General features: G+C 44.9%; 1 protein-coding gene across 1 annotated transcript in view; it reads left to right on the top strand.

The window, feature by feature from the left end:
• Positions 1–734: 734 nt before the first annotated feature.
• The window catches only part of runx2b (RUNX family transcription factor 2b), a 36,355-nt gene continuing 18,160 nt past the window's right edge, over positions 735–18,929 (top strand). Inside the window, exons 1-2 of the mRNA XM_052053461.1 lie at positions 735–1,266; positions 1,463–1,570. Of these exons, the coding sequence (XP_051909421.1) occupies positions 1,513–1,570 (58 nt within the window). The 5' untranslated portion in view covers positions 735–1,266; positions 1,463–1,512. The remainder of the gene's footprint in view (positions 1,267–1,462; positions 1,571–18,929) is intronic.

Genomic DNA, 18,929 nt, shown 5'->3' with positions numbered 1-18,929 from the left:
GCAATGTGAGTTTTTTATGCATGGAACAAGAGAATTGGCGTCTTATGTAATATCTTGGCGGCCCGGTAGCCCAGTGGTTAGCACGTCGGCTTCACAGTGCAGAGGTACCGGTTTCGATTCCAGCTCCGGCCTCCCTGTGTGGAGTTTGCATGTTCTCCCAGGGCCTGCGTGGGTTTTCTCCGGGTGCTCCGGTTTCTTTCCACATTCCAAAAACATGCGTGGCAGGCTGATTGAACACTCTAAATTGTCCCTAGGTGTGAGTGTGAGTGCGAATGGTTGTTCGTTTCTGTGTGCCCTGCGATTGGCTGGCAACCGATTCAGGGTGTCCCCCGCCTACTGCCCGAAGACAGCTGGGATAGGCTCCAGCACCCCCCGCGACCCTAGTGAGGATCAAGCGGCTCGGAAGATGAATGAATGAATGAATGTAATATCTTGCAGCGGCTCGGAAAATGGACGGATGGATGGATATTGATGTGAGGGGGGGGCATATAGCACAGCCCAAGCTAACATTGTAGTTAGTGTACTTTTTGTACATCATTTCAAAACTTTTTTTTGATTTTTATGCCAAGTTACTGTTTATATTGCCGCTGGGATTAAATCCCCCCCCCCCTCCTTTGGCTTCTTCTGCGGAGTCACCGCCAAGTCGGTGACGAAGCGACTTTCTCATCTTCATTCCACGCATTCCCTTGCGCGCCTTCCGGCTCAAAACGCACATGGCGGAACCTTTGCGGTCACCGACGCAACAGAGCGGCGGCTTCAACCCCTCGGATGGGAAGCCGCTCCTCACGTCGCACACGCCCCTCTGCAAACAAGTTTTTTTTTTTCTACGCCAACTCTCACTGCTTCTGTATGCAGTCTCCTCGGATGTCAGAGAGCAGCTTTGGAGGGGGAGAAAGCGGGAGTGGAGCCTCCTGACACATGGGGGAGATGCTTGCGCTGGAGACCGGAGCCTGCAAGCGCAGCTGAGGAGGAGGAGGAGGAAGAAGGAGTGAAGGGCGGAGAGAGGGAAACCACAATGAGGGTCCGGCCCACCACCGCGGTGACGTCGCGGGGGCACGTGAGCGAGGCTCTCCAGTGACGGCGTGTGGAGGGCAGGAAAAGCAGTTTTTAAAGCCGCTGGTGCCGTTTTGGGGTTTTTGCGCGAGGTGCTCCTCCAAAACAACCACAGAACCACAGACGCGCGGCTCGGGGCTCGGCGTGGCCGGAACGTCAATGGTTAATGGTCGCGGGCCAGCAGCACCAGTCACAAGGACGGGCGCTAAAGGAGTAAGTACGCCGCAACATCTGATCTATATATTTTTTTTCATTTCCCTCCTCCATAAAAAAAAAAAAAACATCGCCGGCTTCATGCTTGTGGTCATCGGAATAGTTGATACGTAAACGCAATGTCTCGCGGCTTCCCAAATGTATTTTTTCACCCACCTCCTCCTCCTCCCCCCCCACCACCGGTGACACGGTTTAGGACGTGTCAAGGTTCACAGAAACCGCCGAGGAGCGAGAGCCGGTCCCGGCATGGCGTCCAACAGCCTCTTCAGCACCGTCACACCATGCCAGCAGAACTTCTTCTGGGGTGAGTAGCGCTTTGATTCCTTACGCGCTTGGCCGGGGGGGGGGGGGGGGGGGGGGGGGGGTCAGGTCAGGTGTTGTGGATGCGAGGGAGTCAAGCATCCTGGATGATCATCGACAGGAACCTCGCTCAACCGCATTCAACCTGTCTTTCGTTTGCACACATCATTTCCCCCCCCCCCCCCCCAAAAAAAAATTTCAAGCTTCAGATGTGGGGTGGAGGGGAAGCGACAAATTTCAGGTACCAAATTTGAGCCACCGTGACGTCTGCAGTGAGTTTATCGCTTGTTTTTTTAATTTTGGCGAGTCATGTAACCGCAAAAGCGTAAAAGAATTGCCACCTTCTGATTTAGCTGCATTTAATTTGCTCTAAATGCGGTCAGCCCGCCTTTTTGATCTTCCTCTTGGGAGTCTTCATTTCATCGCAGAGCAGGGATCCTTTTTCGGCGACAAAAGCCGGAGTTTCAGGAACCACATTTTGGCATGAGAAAAAAAATACCATATTCCTATTTTAACACCTTTTTTTCTGGTTTGTTTTGTTTACTCTTGTATATCAAATTGAACACAGCCGAAGGACTTTTTTTTTTTACACTTTGCCCCCCAAAAAACAAAAAATCACTGTGAGATATGCAAATGAGCCCAATGACAAGCATTCGCTTTTATCCCTGTACAATCCCCAAGCAAAGCTTCTCAATTTTAAGGATGATCTGAATTTCGGGGCAGCAAAGTTGAAATTTCAGGTGCCTCATTGTGGCAACTGCAACCACAGCAGTAAATGAAAAAAAAAAAAAACGCATTCGAACATTATGCAACACCCGATGCGGACAAAGTGATTATATTATCTGAGGTGGACAGATTGAACGGTCGACCTGCGTTAGAAGTTTCTACCGTGAAAGAATGTCACTTTTTACATTTTTTTTTTCTTTTAACTTTTTTTTTCCCCCCCCCAAGACATAGCTGGAGTTTTGGGAGCCACATTTTGGCAACATGCATTGCGAAGGAAACTTTATTTTTAATTAATTTATTTTTTTGGCTCTAATCTGCATCTTTAATCAAACACAAACCTTTGTGTTTAAAAAAATAAAATAAATAAAATAATAATTGACTCACATGGGAACTTTTTGTGATCATTCTCGCAGATGCAAAGCTAAACCTTAAAACTGTGCCGTGGAGATTGCAATACTGCTGTGAAAAATAGAATGATTTAAAGACAAAGACAAAAGTTAGTTCATGTTGTAAATAAAGTACAAGGTACTTAAGGTATAAGATACACATAAGAAACCCAAAGGTGTTAATTTTATGTGTAAGAAATAGCGCTCATGTGCTTAATGTTTTTGTTGTTGTTGTGCCGGTCTTTTTGCATCGCGGTGGTTTGTTATATAACATAAAGTGTTGTGGAAATACATCAGAAGACGACGAGCTTCAGTTCAAAAGATCGCTCTCTTCGCGTCCCATCGTGATTTTTAGTCGTCTCTGTAATTCATGCTCCCTTTTTTTTTTCTTGTTGTGGTCTTTCCGCGTGATGACGACGAGCTCAACGTGAAACTTCAACATAGTGGAAATTCATGGAAAGTCCCGGGCTTCAATTTGGAAAGAATCAGTGCGAGCTTTAAACAGTAGCCGAATGATTTTCAGACCTGTGTGCACTCTAACGTATTGGTGGATTTTTAATTTAATGTATTTTATTTTTTCTGTGATGTGCTTTTTGCATTTTTGGGTGGAGACGCGAGAGAAGCCTCGCATCAAGCAAAGATGTTGTAAACGGCACGGAAAGTCACCTCAAAACCCGGCACGAGGTTACAAGGTTGGGACGTACTGCAAACAACAATTTTGTCGTCGTTCGGGCCTTTTTGGCATCATGACGGCGTCGTGTATCGCGTGCAAAAGCATTGTTATGAAAATAGTTGGCTCGTCGTCTCATTTCAAAGTGAATTTGGAAAGATAGCTGAACGGTATCTTCAGAATTTTCAGTTCTCTTGTGTTGTTGTTGTTGTTGTGGCCTGTTAGCATTGCGCCCGCTGTCTCGGGACGACCGGCTCAATCGGGCAAATAAATAGTACACGAGCGCTCAAATTTTAAACAAACATTTACGAGCCGGCGTCTCTCGAGCCCGCTCCGTATCCCGAGCGGTCGAGTCCAAATCAAATATCTCCAAGATGTTTTGTCAGAAGTCTCACATCTGCTTGCGGGGGCCTCTCCACAGAAGCAGCGTCGGCTTCTTAATGCGCTCCAGCGTCTTCCACCAATCACCGCCGCCTATTACCGCGTTAACCTCTCACCCGCGTGGGGAGGGGGGGTGGGGGAGCGAATGCGGCAGGAAATTGAAAGCAGGATGATGCTCAGGTGCGAAAGGGGGGGGGGTGTGGGGGGTGGAGGCGGCGAGGAGTGCGATTCAGGCCATCGTCTATCGATTCTCACGGCGTCCCGTTGATTGATGTCACCTCCGGCGCCGTTTTACGATCATCTGGCTCGTAAATCTGTCAGCGGCGCCGCAAAATGTCCCCGGGACCACCGGAGTATCGGACTGTGTTTGTAATTTCAAAATCAAAACAAGTATTATGTATCACGGGGGGGGGGGAGACTGGGATAGGTGTTCCAAAACCAAAAAGATCAAATAATAATCCGAATCAACAATCCGAATACCAGTTACTACTGCGTAACCCGTACATGCCGGGTGGATTTGAAAAGTTTTCGAAAAAAATCGTAATGTCACGAAAAACAATGACGAGGCTACTTTCGGCGGAGAGTGAAGTTCTATTTTTTTCAGCATGGCTTCAATATTCACCCTTTCAGCGACGGCGGTTGCCACAGTGGACAGTTTATTTGGTTATCAGGTTGCAGCTTACCATTATTATTATTGTATTATAATATAGTTATTATTAATAAAATATTCACACCAAAATTTAACGAGGGGAAGTAGTCATATTTTCGCAACTTTTCATTGGTCCACAGTTCGGCAGGGAGGAGTTAAGTGCTTTAAGTATGTTGGTTTTATTGTCCGGCAAGTGGCCATATTTCCATATGATGAATAATTTTGCGGGCCTCAAGGAATGGCTCGCGAACCCCAGTTTGAGAAGCCCGGATTTTGCTCACGTTGGACATGTAAATTGCTATGTGTATTTTGAGAGCACTAAGGATTAATCATCTTTTCCATCATCAGTCAACTTAAATCCCGTGTGTGAGATTCGAGACGTCCGCGATGTTTTCTCAACTTGTTCCTGGTGGACTAGTTTTTTGGGGGGGGGGGGGGAGTTTTGTACGTGTGTGTGTGTATGCATGTCTGTGTGTGTGTGTGGTGGCGTCAGTTTCTTCTTCTTTTTTTCTTTTTCTTTTTTTTGCCCAGAACGCAAGTTGCAAGAATCTTTGTTTTGTTTGCCCTAGCGCCACATTGCTGCCGTCACGGACACTTTTAATTTGGACTGCCGCCGCATTCCCGCTAGAAAGACGACGCTAGCGAAATATTCCCATCACCATGAAGATTTGTCTTGGCGTTGCGTTTGTATTTAATTGCCCAAAATACATTTTTTGGCTTGGCGGAGGCGACAGAAAAGTCTTCGACTCGTGTGGCAGCCACTCGAGCGCCAGCTCCTGTCTGGTGAGCACATACAGGCCCTGTTAAAAACGTAATTGCAAATAGATCATTAAAAGTCGCGGGGCAGTGATCATCGCGTGGACGCCGCTCGGTCAACAGGATCAAAAAAGAAAAGCTTTGCAAATACATAAAGGTGGAAAACTCAAATGAGATGGCGTCTGTTGCCGAAATGTCGCCGTAGAACTCATGTATGAAAATCCTTTTTGATGTCTCATTTTTATTTTATTTTTTTCCCTGGCCTTAGCTAAAATGTGGCCCACCGACGCACTTGGGCTCATAAGAACTTGATGGCCTACATACAGGTTAGCTGCGAAATGGCGTATTTGTAACCTGCAAATCCAGCCTTCGGTTAGTCTGCTGGTGTGGCTGCTGTTAGAGCGCTTTGTTGTTCGCTTTGGGTATGTGTTTGTAATGGAGAGAAAGGCAGGAGAGTGAGGTATAATTTTTTTACATTTTTAAATTAAATAATTTTATTTATTTATTTTTTTTAAAGTCAACATGACACGAGCTTGGTGCTGGCGTGGCCACCTTAGAGCGCCTCGTTGTCACAGCGTGGAAAAGCCCCTCGCTGACCGGGTGGTATACAGTATAGTGAAGGCACCAGAGGCTTTCAGCCGATCTATTTTTGTCGTTCAAGCATGATGCTGAACAAAGTTTTTCCAGGTCGTACAACTGTTATTTGATTGACAGTTGAGAAATTCAACAAGGCGTGGCTTTGGTGAATTCGGCAGACACGCCCACGGCTCATTTTATGTACTTGGCCATTTTTAGTTGTGAACACGCGTCTCCATGGTTTGACATTTATTTTCATTTTACGCGGATGGATATCGGTGAAATCAAATAAAGGCTCAAATGATTTTCCAAAGGTTAGATCAAGGATAGCATTTGATATCCAGCTTAAGGGCCATGTACTAGTTTACAATCTTTGTCCTTATTCGTAAGGCAAGCACACAACTTGAACGAAAAGAAAAACATTTAACTTGAGTCATAAAAATTGACGTCTCTGTTCAGAGTTTTTCCTCTGAGTGCTCGTGTTACAAATGGTCTTGGTAGTGAGGGGGGGGCAAAGACTTCACGGACCTGAAGATGCATCTGATATTGACAAAGCGCTCCAGCGACGCTTCACGCGAAGCGCAAACCTGTCACATCTTAAAGCGCCAGCAGAGACGCGTTCATTGAGCGGTAATTTGGAACGCAGCAGAGCTTCAGTGGCAGCTACTGTGCTCTGACTCGTCCTCAATGGAGGCCCTCTTGGGCCCCGCCAACGTGTTATTTAAGTCCCCAAAATAGCTCACGTGTGTTTGCCAGTCCCACGAGCTATTAGCGCCTCTTAGCCACGCACATTATGATCCCCGTGTAATTCCCGCGGGCTAATCGGGGGCATGTCTGCGTGATACTGTTTTCGGCGGCGGGGACAAATAACGGCTTTGTGTGTTGTCGTTTTAATTGGTGATTGTCAAGGTGCGGTAATTAGCGGCCTGGTGTCGTTTTCATGCTTGAATATAAACGCGTGATTCCTGTAAGAGCCGCAGTTTAGGTCTTAGATGGTTCTGTGTCAGCTGCTTTTGATGTGAAGAGACAAGGAAGTCTTTTAAAGAAGCTTTTTCGCTCAAAGCACTCCGACTCCACAGCCGTGTTTCCAGATCTTGTCACGAAATGCAAGTGGTCATTCAAGACCAAAGATTCGGAGATGAGTTGCTAAATAAACGTTGTTTTTTTTTTAACAGGGAACTTACAAAGACGGAGAACTATGTAGTATTTAATTGAGGCGATATAGCGTGAAACTGTTTTCCTGATTGCCAGGGCATGCCTCAAATGATGTTGTTCCTTATCCGGCGACACGCAGCTAGCTAACTAGCAATGCGTGCACCCCAAAAACGCACCTTCCCTTCGGATGTTTCGTTGTCCAGCCTTAAGTGCATGCATGTGTGAAAGGGAAAAGCGCCAAGAGGGCAAAAAGAACGGGGGAAAGTCTGACTTGACAAGCCGACATGTGGACCAGGGTTTTAGAGCGCCTCGTTGTCAATGAGAAAAGAGCCTCATTTTACTTTGCGACCTTTTTCATTCAAATTTTGGGGGTTTGTTGGAGAGATACAAGGAGCCATGATACAGATCACAACTGTACCTCTGAGCAGCAAAAAATAAATAAAATAAGAATAATTCAGCTTTATTGCTTACTGTTGTATCAAAATGTCAACACAGCCAACAAAGTCGTGATCATTCCTCACCTCATTTCTAATCAAGTTCATAAATCAAAGACGCATCCGCTGCTTTCCTATCATCTGGACTTGCCTCATTTAGCATCAGGTGTGTCAATCGGGGGGGGTGGGGGGGGCCCTCCCGCCCTCCCTTCAGTTTAGTTATTGCAAATGGTGCCCGCTGGATTGTGAGTAACCACTTTACATTGGATTTGCACTTTTGGGGAGTGGAGAGACCATCCGGGTGTTCGAAACATGACGAAACATTTCGTAGTTGACTTGGGCCATTTTTGGGTGACTGATTTTTAAGTGAGTTGTGTTTGATCTATTTTTCTTTTTCGATCACCCAGGCGAGTCCGAATTTCGAGTTGCTTGCCCCTCAGTGTCGTTTTGACACGTTTGACAGTAAACGTCGGTTGCAAGTGACACGCACTTATGCAAAAAAAAAAAAATTTAAAAAAGAAGACGTAAGTGGTCCAAAATCATTTATAGAAGTAGAACCAAGCTGTGAAGCATCAAGAGTCCCAACAGTGAATTGTTTGAAAAACCGTCTTACACTTTTACACAAGTTCCAAGACTCCCTACGCGCCCCCTCCGCCCCTTTCGACGAAGGCGTATAAAAGCGCGCGCGGCCTCGTGGATGTTTGTTTTCGAGCCGTAATGATGTGAACGAGAGCGGTGACGCACAAGGCCTTACCTGTTTCACGCCGCGAGGGAGGGAAGAGGTCAGCCTTCCACCGTGTTGGTTTAGTCTGGCAGGAATGCGGCATCCCCTCCGATGTAAACTTACTTAGCGGCGGGTCATGAAAGGAGCGACATAGGTGGGATGTTAACCGTGTTCGGAGGTAATTTCCACTCTTTCGCTGAGGAAACGCAGGAGGCGTCGGAGCCGAAAACATGGATTGGAGTCTTTGAAATCCGCTCACGAATATGCCGAGTCGTCGCTAACGCGGGGGTTTGCCCGTGCCTCGTTCAAATAAAAGTCATGACTCGGGATGGCTTTCGTCTTGGATTGTCTTCGGTACAAACTGAACTTGCACTTCTGGTGACCAGCGGAGCAACTTGTTCAGAACGTGATGTCAAAGTATTTTGGGGGTTTATTCTGCATTTGAACTTGTCCTGTTGCGAAAAAGAGGAAGTATGTGTTTCCCGGCCAGTTCTGACGACTCGCGCCAAGACGACAAGTTGTACGCGAGCTTGTCAAAAGCCTTGGCTGGTTCACCAAAGTAATGACCTCAGTCGCGTTTTGCAAAATTGATCAACAGTAGAAATGATCAAATGGGAATGTTGGATACCACTTTTCTGCAGACCCATTCCGGTGCATATGGAGGGTGGGGGGGGGGGCTCGCTGTACGAAAACACATGCTTGCCAAGGCCGGCAGTCGTTGCGCAGGTGTCGTAGTAGTAAACATGCATGTGCGCTTAATGTGTCTATGACAGGAAGATCTGTGCGCTTGATTAATGCTCTCACTCAAACTGCCACCTGGAAGCAATCCACCCCACCCCCCACCTCCACGCTCCCCTTTTCTTTTTTTTCTTTTTCTTTTTTAAACCGCCCCCATCTCTGCGCCTTTGCATCTGCATACCATGAGGGCCGGCTAGTGTTGAGCAGATGCCACTCGGTGGGATGGGGAGGGGTTGTGGGGATAACTCAGAAGAGGAAGAAAAGAAGAGAAAGGTGTGTGTGTGTGTGTGTGTGTATGCGAACAATTGCGGACGTGCAGCCGAGGGCATCGGGTGTCTTTAATAACACATTTTGCTCAAATTACCCACCCGGCCCGCAACGCACGCTAACGGATCAAACGCACCCCCGTATGGCGACGCCCACTCCTTTTCCTTTTTAGGGCTGTGTGGCCACTTTGCCCTTCCGCCTGCAGTTAAACTCCAGAGTCAAGCATATACATTGTTCTTACGGCCACCATGATTGTTTTATCGCGTTTGTTGTTACGAAGAAGCGTTTTGTTGTTGTTTTTTTTAACGTAAGAATATAACGTTTTTTACATGGTTCGGAATGCCAGTTGGAGTTGTTGGCGCACTCCGACGAGAGGACGTTCGCAACACGCAAAGTTTTATCGTGTTTGCAGTGTTGGGGCTGAGGTTGAAAATTTATTTTAATTTTTTTTTTAATTTAATTTTAAAAATTAAAAATGATGTATTTACTTCAATCGCTGAATAGCAGCTGACAAGTTTTTACACCTGTTTGGCCGTTAAGAATGGCTTTGTTTGGTACGCGGCAGTAAAACTGCAGAGTCACCATGTGCACGGTTTTATTGTTCGAAATAGCGACGGCAATTAAAGCAATTCAAGCAATTCAAGCAAGATGTCAGCATTGTCCAAAGTCTTATCGCTTAACCATCAAAAATTCCGTTTTATGGCGCGTATTGTCTTTGACTTTTTTTTGACACGAGAAGGGATCTCAAAACGTGAGCCTCATCTGCGGCGCCACTTAAAAATGTGCATGCATTTGTCCTAAAACCCACTTATCTTATTTTTACACTTAAAACGAGGCCCGCGCAACGAATACAAGTGCATGACTGCAACTTGTGGTGCCCGATATGGATTATTTCCAATTTCCGCGTGACGGTTTTTTGTTGCGTAAGTGAGAACGACCACATGCAGACTTCTTGTTTTTTTTTTTTTTTTTTTTTTTTTAAACACCTCCCATCTGGCAACGTGGGGGCGAGCGTTTGGCCCCGCTGCCCCTGTTCCTCCCTCCACCCTCCTCCTCCTCCTCAACCCACGCCATCGTGTGGGGTTGGGGGGTGGGAGGCTGAAGACAAACGAAGCCGGGCGGCGTACCACCTGTGGCACACGCTCACGTGCGTAATTAACTCGAATGTGGACCACATTGTGGAGCCAAAAGGGAGTGCGCGATTGTGCGCGCAGGTGGAAGTGAAGCCTTTGTAGTGAGAACAGAACATGCGGCTCATATTGACTGGTGGGCGGCGTGGCGGTTTTTGCAAACGCACTCCGATTGTTATCGACTTCCCTCCCGGAAGAGAAAGAAAATCCAAAACGTGATGGCTACTCGGCTCTCCGATAAGATTTCAGGATGAAGCTAAAATGCTCTTTAACCTTTTATGAGCCTAATCGTTCCATTTGATGATAATTTTTAAAAAAACGTGTTTACACAAAACTACATCAGCAACATGTTTTTTGGATCATCTTTAAAAAAAAAAATCTCATAAATTTGCACACGATGACAGCTGGCGGTGAAACATTTTCAAACATTTCACAAATTACAAATCATGTTCACACCCTGCAGGAGGTTGGACCGTTTCAATATTTGGATGCTGTGACATTCTTCCAAGTATCCCAAATCGCTTTTCAATGTTCACATCGAGAAGATCGTTAGCGCGCTGATTAGCGCATTTGGTCCTGCGGTCTTAGCGAGAAGTGTTCCAAAAATTTTTGTCAACCGCGGATCATGAGAGGGGGGGGGGGTAGATTGTTGGCATTTATGAGGACATTTTATGTTTTTTAATTGCGTCATCATCCTCGGCGCCCTGTTTCATCGGAAGTTGGAGCTCAATTTTACTAGCATAAGAAGACGGAAACCAACGGTTACGTTTGAAAACTGTATCTTCTGCGTTCGCTGCAAAATTCTTTTCGTATTTAACAAATCCACAATATCAGCACATTTCTAAAAAACCAGCAGGCACGATTACATCGTGCGTTTGAATCAATCCGTCCGGTGTTTAAATGCTGTCAAATGTTGTCAAAGTTTGCGTGAGTAAAATGTTGTTGAAGTTTTTGGCGGGGTTTTTTTTTTTTACTGCTCGCGGGGCAACTCGACAAACATCAGACATACTTTCTTGCCGCTTTGCCGCATTTCCGCCTTTCGCTTTTTCTGACATCGTCGCTGTTCGCCGTCGCTACAGTCGTCTGAAGTCGGCTTTGTCTGTCTGGTCTTTTTTATTCGCTCCCTCAAACTGTTGCGCCGTTCCTGACAGGAAGTAGGTCTGTCTCCCCCCCCCCCCCCTCCCCTCTCCACTCTTGATGCTGAACGTGCAAAAGGTGGAGGAGGCGGGAATAGTTGATCAGAGTGACAGACGCTTTTGATGGAATTTGAAGATGCCACGTCGAGCGACTCCACCGATTCAAAGTTAAACGAGGTGCCTCCTCCGCCCCCGTCCTGCTTTTCTGTCACATTTGTTGTCTGCGGCGCTTTCTGTCTCGTTACAAACAAAAAAGAAAAGCAATTTATTTATTTTTTTTTGCTGACACATCTGATGCAAATAGAGATTCTTGCTTATTTCTGACCTTTTTCCATCAGAAAAAAAAAACAGGCAGGGCTGATGTGGATGTTGAAAAAAAAATCTTATGTTGGAAAAAAAAATCTTAAAATGCAACACAGGCGTTCCTCCCTCATCGGTCATGTTCACCGAATGAGAGGTTTTGAATTTTATGAACGTGGCATTTGAAAAGATTCATTTTGCCTCGTTAAATTTGCTCGCTCTCCAAAATGCTGAATTTCATACGGTACTCAAAATAATGACCCGCATATATCACTTTAAAATTTACAGAAGCGGGGGGGCAGGTCTTCAATGTTATTGAAGTGGCATTTAAAATCGTGTCTGCTATACATCAAAAATATTCCTGAACATTTGAATACAACACTAAGATAAATAACCACTCCTTATGGTCCCTGTACGAAAGGAGAGGTCTTCATTTTGAAAGATTTGGCCTTGATAATAATAACAACCATTAGAATAATGCTTCAGGTTCATGAGGTCTTAAATTCATATTCACCATTTCCCACCTCCCACCTACAGAGGGAGAGGTCATCAATTTTCTTTATTATGAAAAAAAACCCAACTCCAAAGCATCCCTCCCAAAAATAAAATAAAACATCAAAGTCAAGCAGTGACCGGATTTTTAATGAAAAACGTATTATTCGAAAAATAAGTCAAATGTTTTTTTTTTTTTCCCGTGCCATGTATCGGGTACCTAATGTTGTTTTCAGTGGGTGCATAGCGAGAGGAAAGAGCTGACTGTGGGTTTCATTTTTTTTTTTTTAAAGACAGCTTCTGGCAGCGATAAGCTGTAATTTTCTGTGATTGTTTTTGGGGAGAAAAGAACATCCTCTGGCTTACAGAATGATGGATACCTTCTTCCTTCTGACCACATTTCCACTACAAAATAGCCGTCAGAAGATCTCTGTCGAATAGACAAATGTACGCTCGTCCGTGGTTGCGGTTCATCAGAAATGTATGCATTACGTCATGTTTTAATAATAAAAGTATCAATAACGGTGCTAATGCAGTAAAAGGATGTTTGAATGTCAATTGGGGAAAAAAATGAAAAAAGATATTTTATTTTATTTATATTTGGGAGTGAAAAGTAAAAAAAAAATCCATATGAATAATAAACAAAAACATGTATATTAAATACAATAAAAAAAACTGCAACCCTCATGAGGATTAGTGGATTAGAAAATAGATGGATGGATACAATAAAACAATTAGAAAAATTTTAATGCATGTTAAAAAATAAAGTAAATGTTGAAATTAATTCATCAATCCCAAAAAATAAAAAAAAGTCACAGAATTACATAAGAAAATGTTGTTTTAAAGAAACTATGCAAATGTCAAGCAGCAATTAATGAAAAATCTGAAATTATTTTAAAAGCAAACCAAAAAAAAGTCACAAAATGTTAAATATGTAAAAAAAAACGTGACAGAATAAGTGAGAATTGCATTGTGAAAAATATTTGAATTTTTTTGGAATGGTAAAATGAATCTCCTGTACATGTAGAAGATACATAAAAAAGGGTCTAAAAGAATAAGTTAAGAGCAAAATCTGCAAAGAAAGTGTTTTAAAAAAATAAAAGAAAAGAAGAGGTCCAATAAAACACTTCACAAAAAGGAAAAATGTCAACATTTCAATCTTTATTCGGCATTGACTGTACGCTGACTGCTCCTTTTCTTTTGTTTGCTTGTCGCCTGAAAGTCTCTTTGGCAGCAAGTCAAGCATTTGACTGGCATTGTTCAAAAGACAAAATGGATGCTTTAATTGTCTGTCCGTGAGTAACGACCATACCGGGGAACCCTTTTTTTTATTTTTTATCCCCATTCTCCCGAGATTTTACGCGTGATCTACGAGGCTATAAAGAAATCCAACTCGGGGAGATTTAAAGTCGGTCGTATTTCACGCGCGCAATTTTAGTGTCAGTTCGCGACCGCATCCCGCCGAAGCCGCTGCCATCATACAACAGCGTGAAATGTTTGAGAGGCACAAAGTTTGACGATAATGTTCCCGCTGGGACTCGCTGGCGTCGGAGCACAGCCGACGGGAATGTTATGAGAAAAGACACCAAGCGCCGTAGCGCTACTTTTTCGCCGCCTGATGTAATTAACTCGCTCACTCCAAGACGTTTTCCCAGAATTTCATGCGGCACGGCCCCGTGTCATGTTTAACTTCTTTGTTACTCCTCAATCTTGCTTCACTGTTGTGAGAACGATGTATAAGGAGATGACGCTAAAGATGCTATTCGCCGCCCTTCAGTGCAAATGTAATCCAGGATCGGGTTCAGGATTTACCCAAATGAACCTTGGCAAACCGAACTGGACCGCTTGGTGGAAAACGTGGCTTTGGGGGCCATTTTCACACTTGGTCCAGACCGAAATTCTTCATATAGTCGAGCGGTAGCGTGAAAACCATCGGGAGTCTGCCGGTCTGGGTTGCAAGAGTTCAGCATTGCGGAATGGCGCTCGGCCGGAATGTCATCGGAAGATCCAAAGCCTCAAAAATCTCTTCCTATTATTTCCTGTTTATCTGATTTGGATTGTGATGCTTCTTGACAGGCCTTCTCCCTCTGCCAGTGATTTTTTTTTTTAAGTGATTGCCGTTCAAATGAAGACAAACATTAAAATATTCTGCAATGGCTCGAGCCATTTCTCATCCCGCTTCGAAAACTCTCAAATCTTTTTTGGTGAAAAATTCAGATTCGCAAAATTTATTTTTAATGTAGCGTTGAAGCTCTTGTTGCATCAACCCTCAAGGATCCTATTTGCAGTAGCACGTCCCAGTCCGTCTTTATCGAAAAAAAGAAGACCTCAATGGGAATGTATTCCCGCTTTTACGGCCTCCTTCTCAAAGTCACTCGAGAACCCTTGAATAAAAACCTTACCTACCACGAATAATAATAATTATGATGAATGTATTGATTCTTTCTATTCTGGCCTTCGCTAGGTTCTCTCGACCTGGAAGCGGATGCGCTAACCGTTAGCTAGCCGGCCAGCGCCGCTTGTCGTCCCCCACGGTCGCCATATCCCCCTCGCCCCGGGTCTCATTAATCACCCGCCGTCGCATCAATCATCCCCGCCGGTGACAGAATGGCGCCGGAATGGACAGAGGAGAAACGCCGGCCGATAAATCCGCTGTTAGTTTTACCTCGCCCAATGAAACATTGGTTCGGATAACATGAGAACAGCGTGTCTTTGCTGATGTACTCCAAATATTTGGATACTCGCGCGTGAAGCGGAAGCGGAGCCGGTCGAAATGCACAGAGGAGCGAAGGGTGTGTGGTGGGAGGGGGTGTGGTCAAGCAGAATGTTGTCCCGGAACGAGCGTCTGTATTGTCTTTAGCACCTTTGGAAGCTCGCCGTCCAAGAACAACGCTTCTTACCAGGGTTCCCGTTGCGCTGCTCGATACGGCGCATTTCCCCTCGAGGAGGAGGAAGGCGGGCTCAACGTTTGATTAATGTGGCACGTTGAACCCCCACTACATCATGCTAAATGGTTCGTGCGCCCCACACCCGCTCTGCGACATCGTAGATTTTTTAGCAATCGTTCCTTCTGGATTCATGTCTAGTACAAAATTGTGCTGCATATTCAGTTTTTATGCTTGAGACAAACCAATTCAACTACAGCATGCAGCATCTTTTGGCATCTTGAATGACTTCAGGAGATTGAGACAAAAGTAGTGCTTTACAGCCATCTTGTGGCCATCTATAGGCAATTGTAGCCAATTTTTTGGGGGATGGTTGTGGGGGTGGGGGTGGTTCAATTACTCGCTGTTGGTGGCGTGGCTCGATCGATGTCCTGCGCCAATAAGATCGCCGATTCATGCTCTTGAGAAGCGAACGGCAGCTTGAAGCAAACATGCTGTGCCTCTTATTTGAAGAACTGTGCCTGCAACATGGTCTTTTCATTTCCTCAAAAATGATGTTATATGATAGCCTCCCCCAAAAATGGTGTTTATATAGTGACTTTCAATCTCTCTTTTGCAATCATTCACAAATCTAATGGGTCTTGAACGTACGCCCCGCAATAAATGGGCCTTCGCCGTAGCACGATCGGTTCTGATTGAGTGATGGAAGGGAAAAGCAGACAACCTTGGAGACACTCTGGCCCAGCAGTGCGGCGGCTCCGGGCAGAGTTTGATGGCTGGCGTGGCTGAACTGAAGTGAAGGGCTAATAATAGTATCGCGAGTGACACAAAGGCTGCATAGAGAGCCGCACGAGCCAAAACGCCTCAAGCCTGTTAAGATATTTGGTTGCATGTAAAAGCGGAAAACTTGAAATCCCGTCTTTTTTCTTTTCTTTTCCTGGCATGTTTTTGGCCGCCAACCCAGACAATGGCACCCCATCAATAAACCCGACCCGAACAGAAACACTCAAAACGTATTAGTGGCTGTTCCCATTGTGAACAGACCACAAGATCAAAACTGGCCTGTCCCATGTTTCAGCATGCTTTTGTTAGAGGTCTGCTGCAGCCCACGAGTTTTGATCACGAGGGCCACATTTGAGTGCTTTTAAAACAAAAACATGGGTCAGTTGTAAATGTGGATGGAACCTACTGTATATACTCGTTAGGGTTGGTGGAAAAATAAAAGCGCAGGTGAAGTAAAAATACTGAAAGTCTACACAAGTACTGTAACCAAGATATTTTGTGACCTTGGTTGGTTCCCACTTTGTTGTACGTGTCGGCGGAAACGTGTCGCCCCCTCACATGTGTCCTTGGGAGCGTATTAACCGTCTCGGGTCTCGACGCTTTATTTTCTCTGCCGGCCCACAGAAGTTCCTCACGAGTGCCTTTTTTTTTTTTTTTGCAGACAAGTGATGTCAATTAGGGACCTCCGTGAAGGCGCTAGGCGGCAGACAGTCAGAGCGGTAGGAGCCCAAAGGAAATTGTCCTCATACGCCCATCGCCTCCTCGACAACCTCCCTCGCCACCTTTTGCGTCCTTTCGTTTCCTCGCTGCAACCAGCGAGAAGCCGCCCACTCGGCATTGCCGTCTCCGTCCTTTTACCCCTGTTCAAAAATAATAACGGTAATAGTGCCACAGAGCGGAGAGACAACATGTCTAGTTTGTAATTGTTGCTGTTCCATGGATGTGAAACTGCCATTTGGTTGAAGATTTATAATTCACGATGTATGTGTGAGTGCGAATGGTTGTTCGTTTCTGTGTGCCTTGCGATTGGCTGGCAACCGATTCAGGGTGTCCCCCGCCTACTGCCCGAAGACAGCTGGGATAGGCTCCAGCACCCCCCGCGACCCTAGTGAGGATCAAGCGGCTCGGAAGATGATGATGATGATGATGTTATATGTTAGCATTAAGCTACCGGAGTTTCCTTTGATGGTGATATTAATAGCCCCCAAAAAGGTTTGTAATTGTTTATCTAGGCCACAAGATGGCAGCAAAGCACAGCTTGTCTTTTAACTCATCTGCTCAAATCACTTTAACATAGTTCCCTGACAACAAGATACCTCAAGATCTTTTTTTTTTTAATTTTATTTTGGCATGTCAAATCAGAGTCTACCCTGAGTAGAACCGAATCGACTCGTTGCTCTTTCAAATGTACCATCCTTGAATCGAATTACACCCTATGCATTGAGTATTGACTCACTTTTTACTGGGCAGATGCACAACCCTACGTAAACCAATTTTTAAAAATAAATAGATTTAAAAAAATTAAAATCTTCATGTTCTCGATAGATCAGCTTTTCATCTGCAAACGGGGTGTTCGCAGTACTCTCTGAAGAGATTGAGTGGAATTCTGGGGCCCCTTTGTCTGATGTCACGGATTACGTGACAAACATTAATTATGGCCTTAGCTGTGAAGCGCACCGCTATGAGGTCACCCAGGGTCAGATTACCTGCCCTCATCATTTGTTGTCCTCGAGCAGGTCAAGCCATCTCCGATGCCAGCCTTGCTCCGGCAACGGCCTTCGCTTTTTTTATCCCGCTTAGGTCGCATCACGGACCATGCGGCCTGGCAGGCATCTTCTCCAACGTGTAAACATCTCCCTGCTAGCCGAAAGCCTGGTGGGCGGGCTTCTCCAAGAAGCTGTAATTAAGGGTTTTGAAAAATGCACCACTGATGACGCCGGAATTTAAAAAACAAACAAACAAAAAAAAAACTGTCCAGGCTTCTGTTTTTCAGTCATGTTTTTAGCATTTGTACCACAATACAGTGGTACCTTAAAATGCTAACTTCATAATTATGGGATTGCTATCAAGCATGTACGTCAATACAGTATTATAATTGCATACTGTTATCTCTAAATCCCAGTTAGCTGTCGATGCTACTGACTTAGGCGTATGGCCGTGGTTGTGGTTTGAATCTACTCCAAGTTGGAATCAGGACAGAAACGTTTATGGGAGAGGAGTGATATCACAACAGTACGCAGACCTCACTGAAAGCTCGGTGGCGGAATTCCAATATTCCCAGGGATTATAAAACCGTGCAGAGGGGCTCACTTCTTTGCTGCTACCAAACAACTATTTGGCACGAGAAAGGCGAGTGCTCGGAGCGGCATTGAGAAATTGCATTTCGCCAGCTATAAGGATGAGAGCTTGAAGCAAGCACGCTGTGCCTCTTATTTGGAGTATTATGCCGTCTAGCCTTGTTTTTGTTTCCCTGAAAATGTTTTATGTCACAATGAGAGATGAATACTTTTCAAAGTCTGTCTTAATAGGTATGGGAGCAGTGAAATTATTTTGCAAAAATAGTTTTATATGTCTCTGATTATTGGCGGTGGGTTACGTGCCCGCATGGAAAACGGAGTTCGGAGTTGTAGGTGTTTTAAATAACGAGCAATGAAAGGCTTTCAAATCTTATTCCACCTTGACGATGCCTGATGTGCAGCTCTCATTTTGAAAGGAATCAAAGCGCTAGCATGCAATAAAAGTTTCTTGAGTGCAGTGGAAAAGCAGCAGTGGCATAACGCACACAGACACAGGCACACACATTCGTTTGGGTGTGTGATGTGGCGGCCAGGAGACTGACTGGAGACTGATGCCTAATCAGGGGGTTGGGCAAATTGGGGAGAATGAATAAGAGCCTCACAGAGGGTCAATGATGCCCTCTACAGTAGACACACACCCACACACAATGTATTACACTGTGTAATATATAGATTACATTTGAGCACTGACTGCGCTTTTTTAAAGTGTTTTTTAAACATAGTTTTTATGGCTATCATAATAAAAAGTACTTGCGTACAAGAATAATATTAATCTACATATTTTTGGATTTATTTATTTTTTGTTCAGAACCATGGAGCTTAAATTTATTGTGGGTGGCACGGTCAAATGGTGAGCACGTTGGCCTCACAGTGCAGGG

The sequence above is a fragment of the Hippocampus zosterae genome, chromosome 19 (assembly GCF_025434085.1).
Source record: "Hippocampus zosterae strain Florida chromosome 19, ASM2543408v3, whole genome shotgun sequence".
NCBI classification, from domain to species: domain Eukaryota; kingdom Metazoa; phylum Chordata; class Actinopteri; order Syngnathiformes; family Syngnathidae; genus Hippocampus; species Hippocampus zosterae.
Note: the sequence above shows the minus strand (reverse complement) of the source record. Positions and strands in the feature narration are given on the sequence as shown.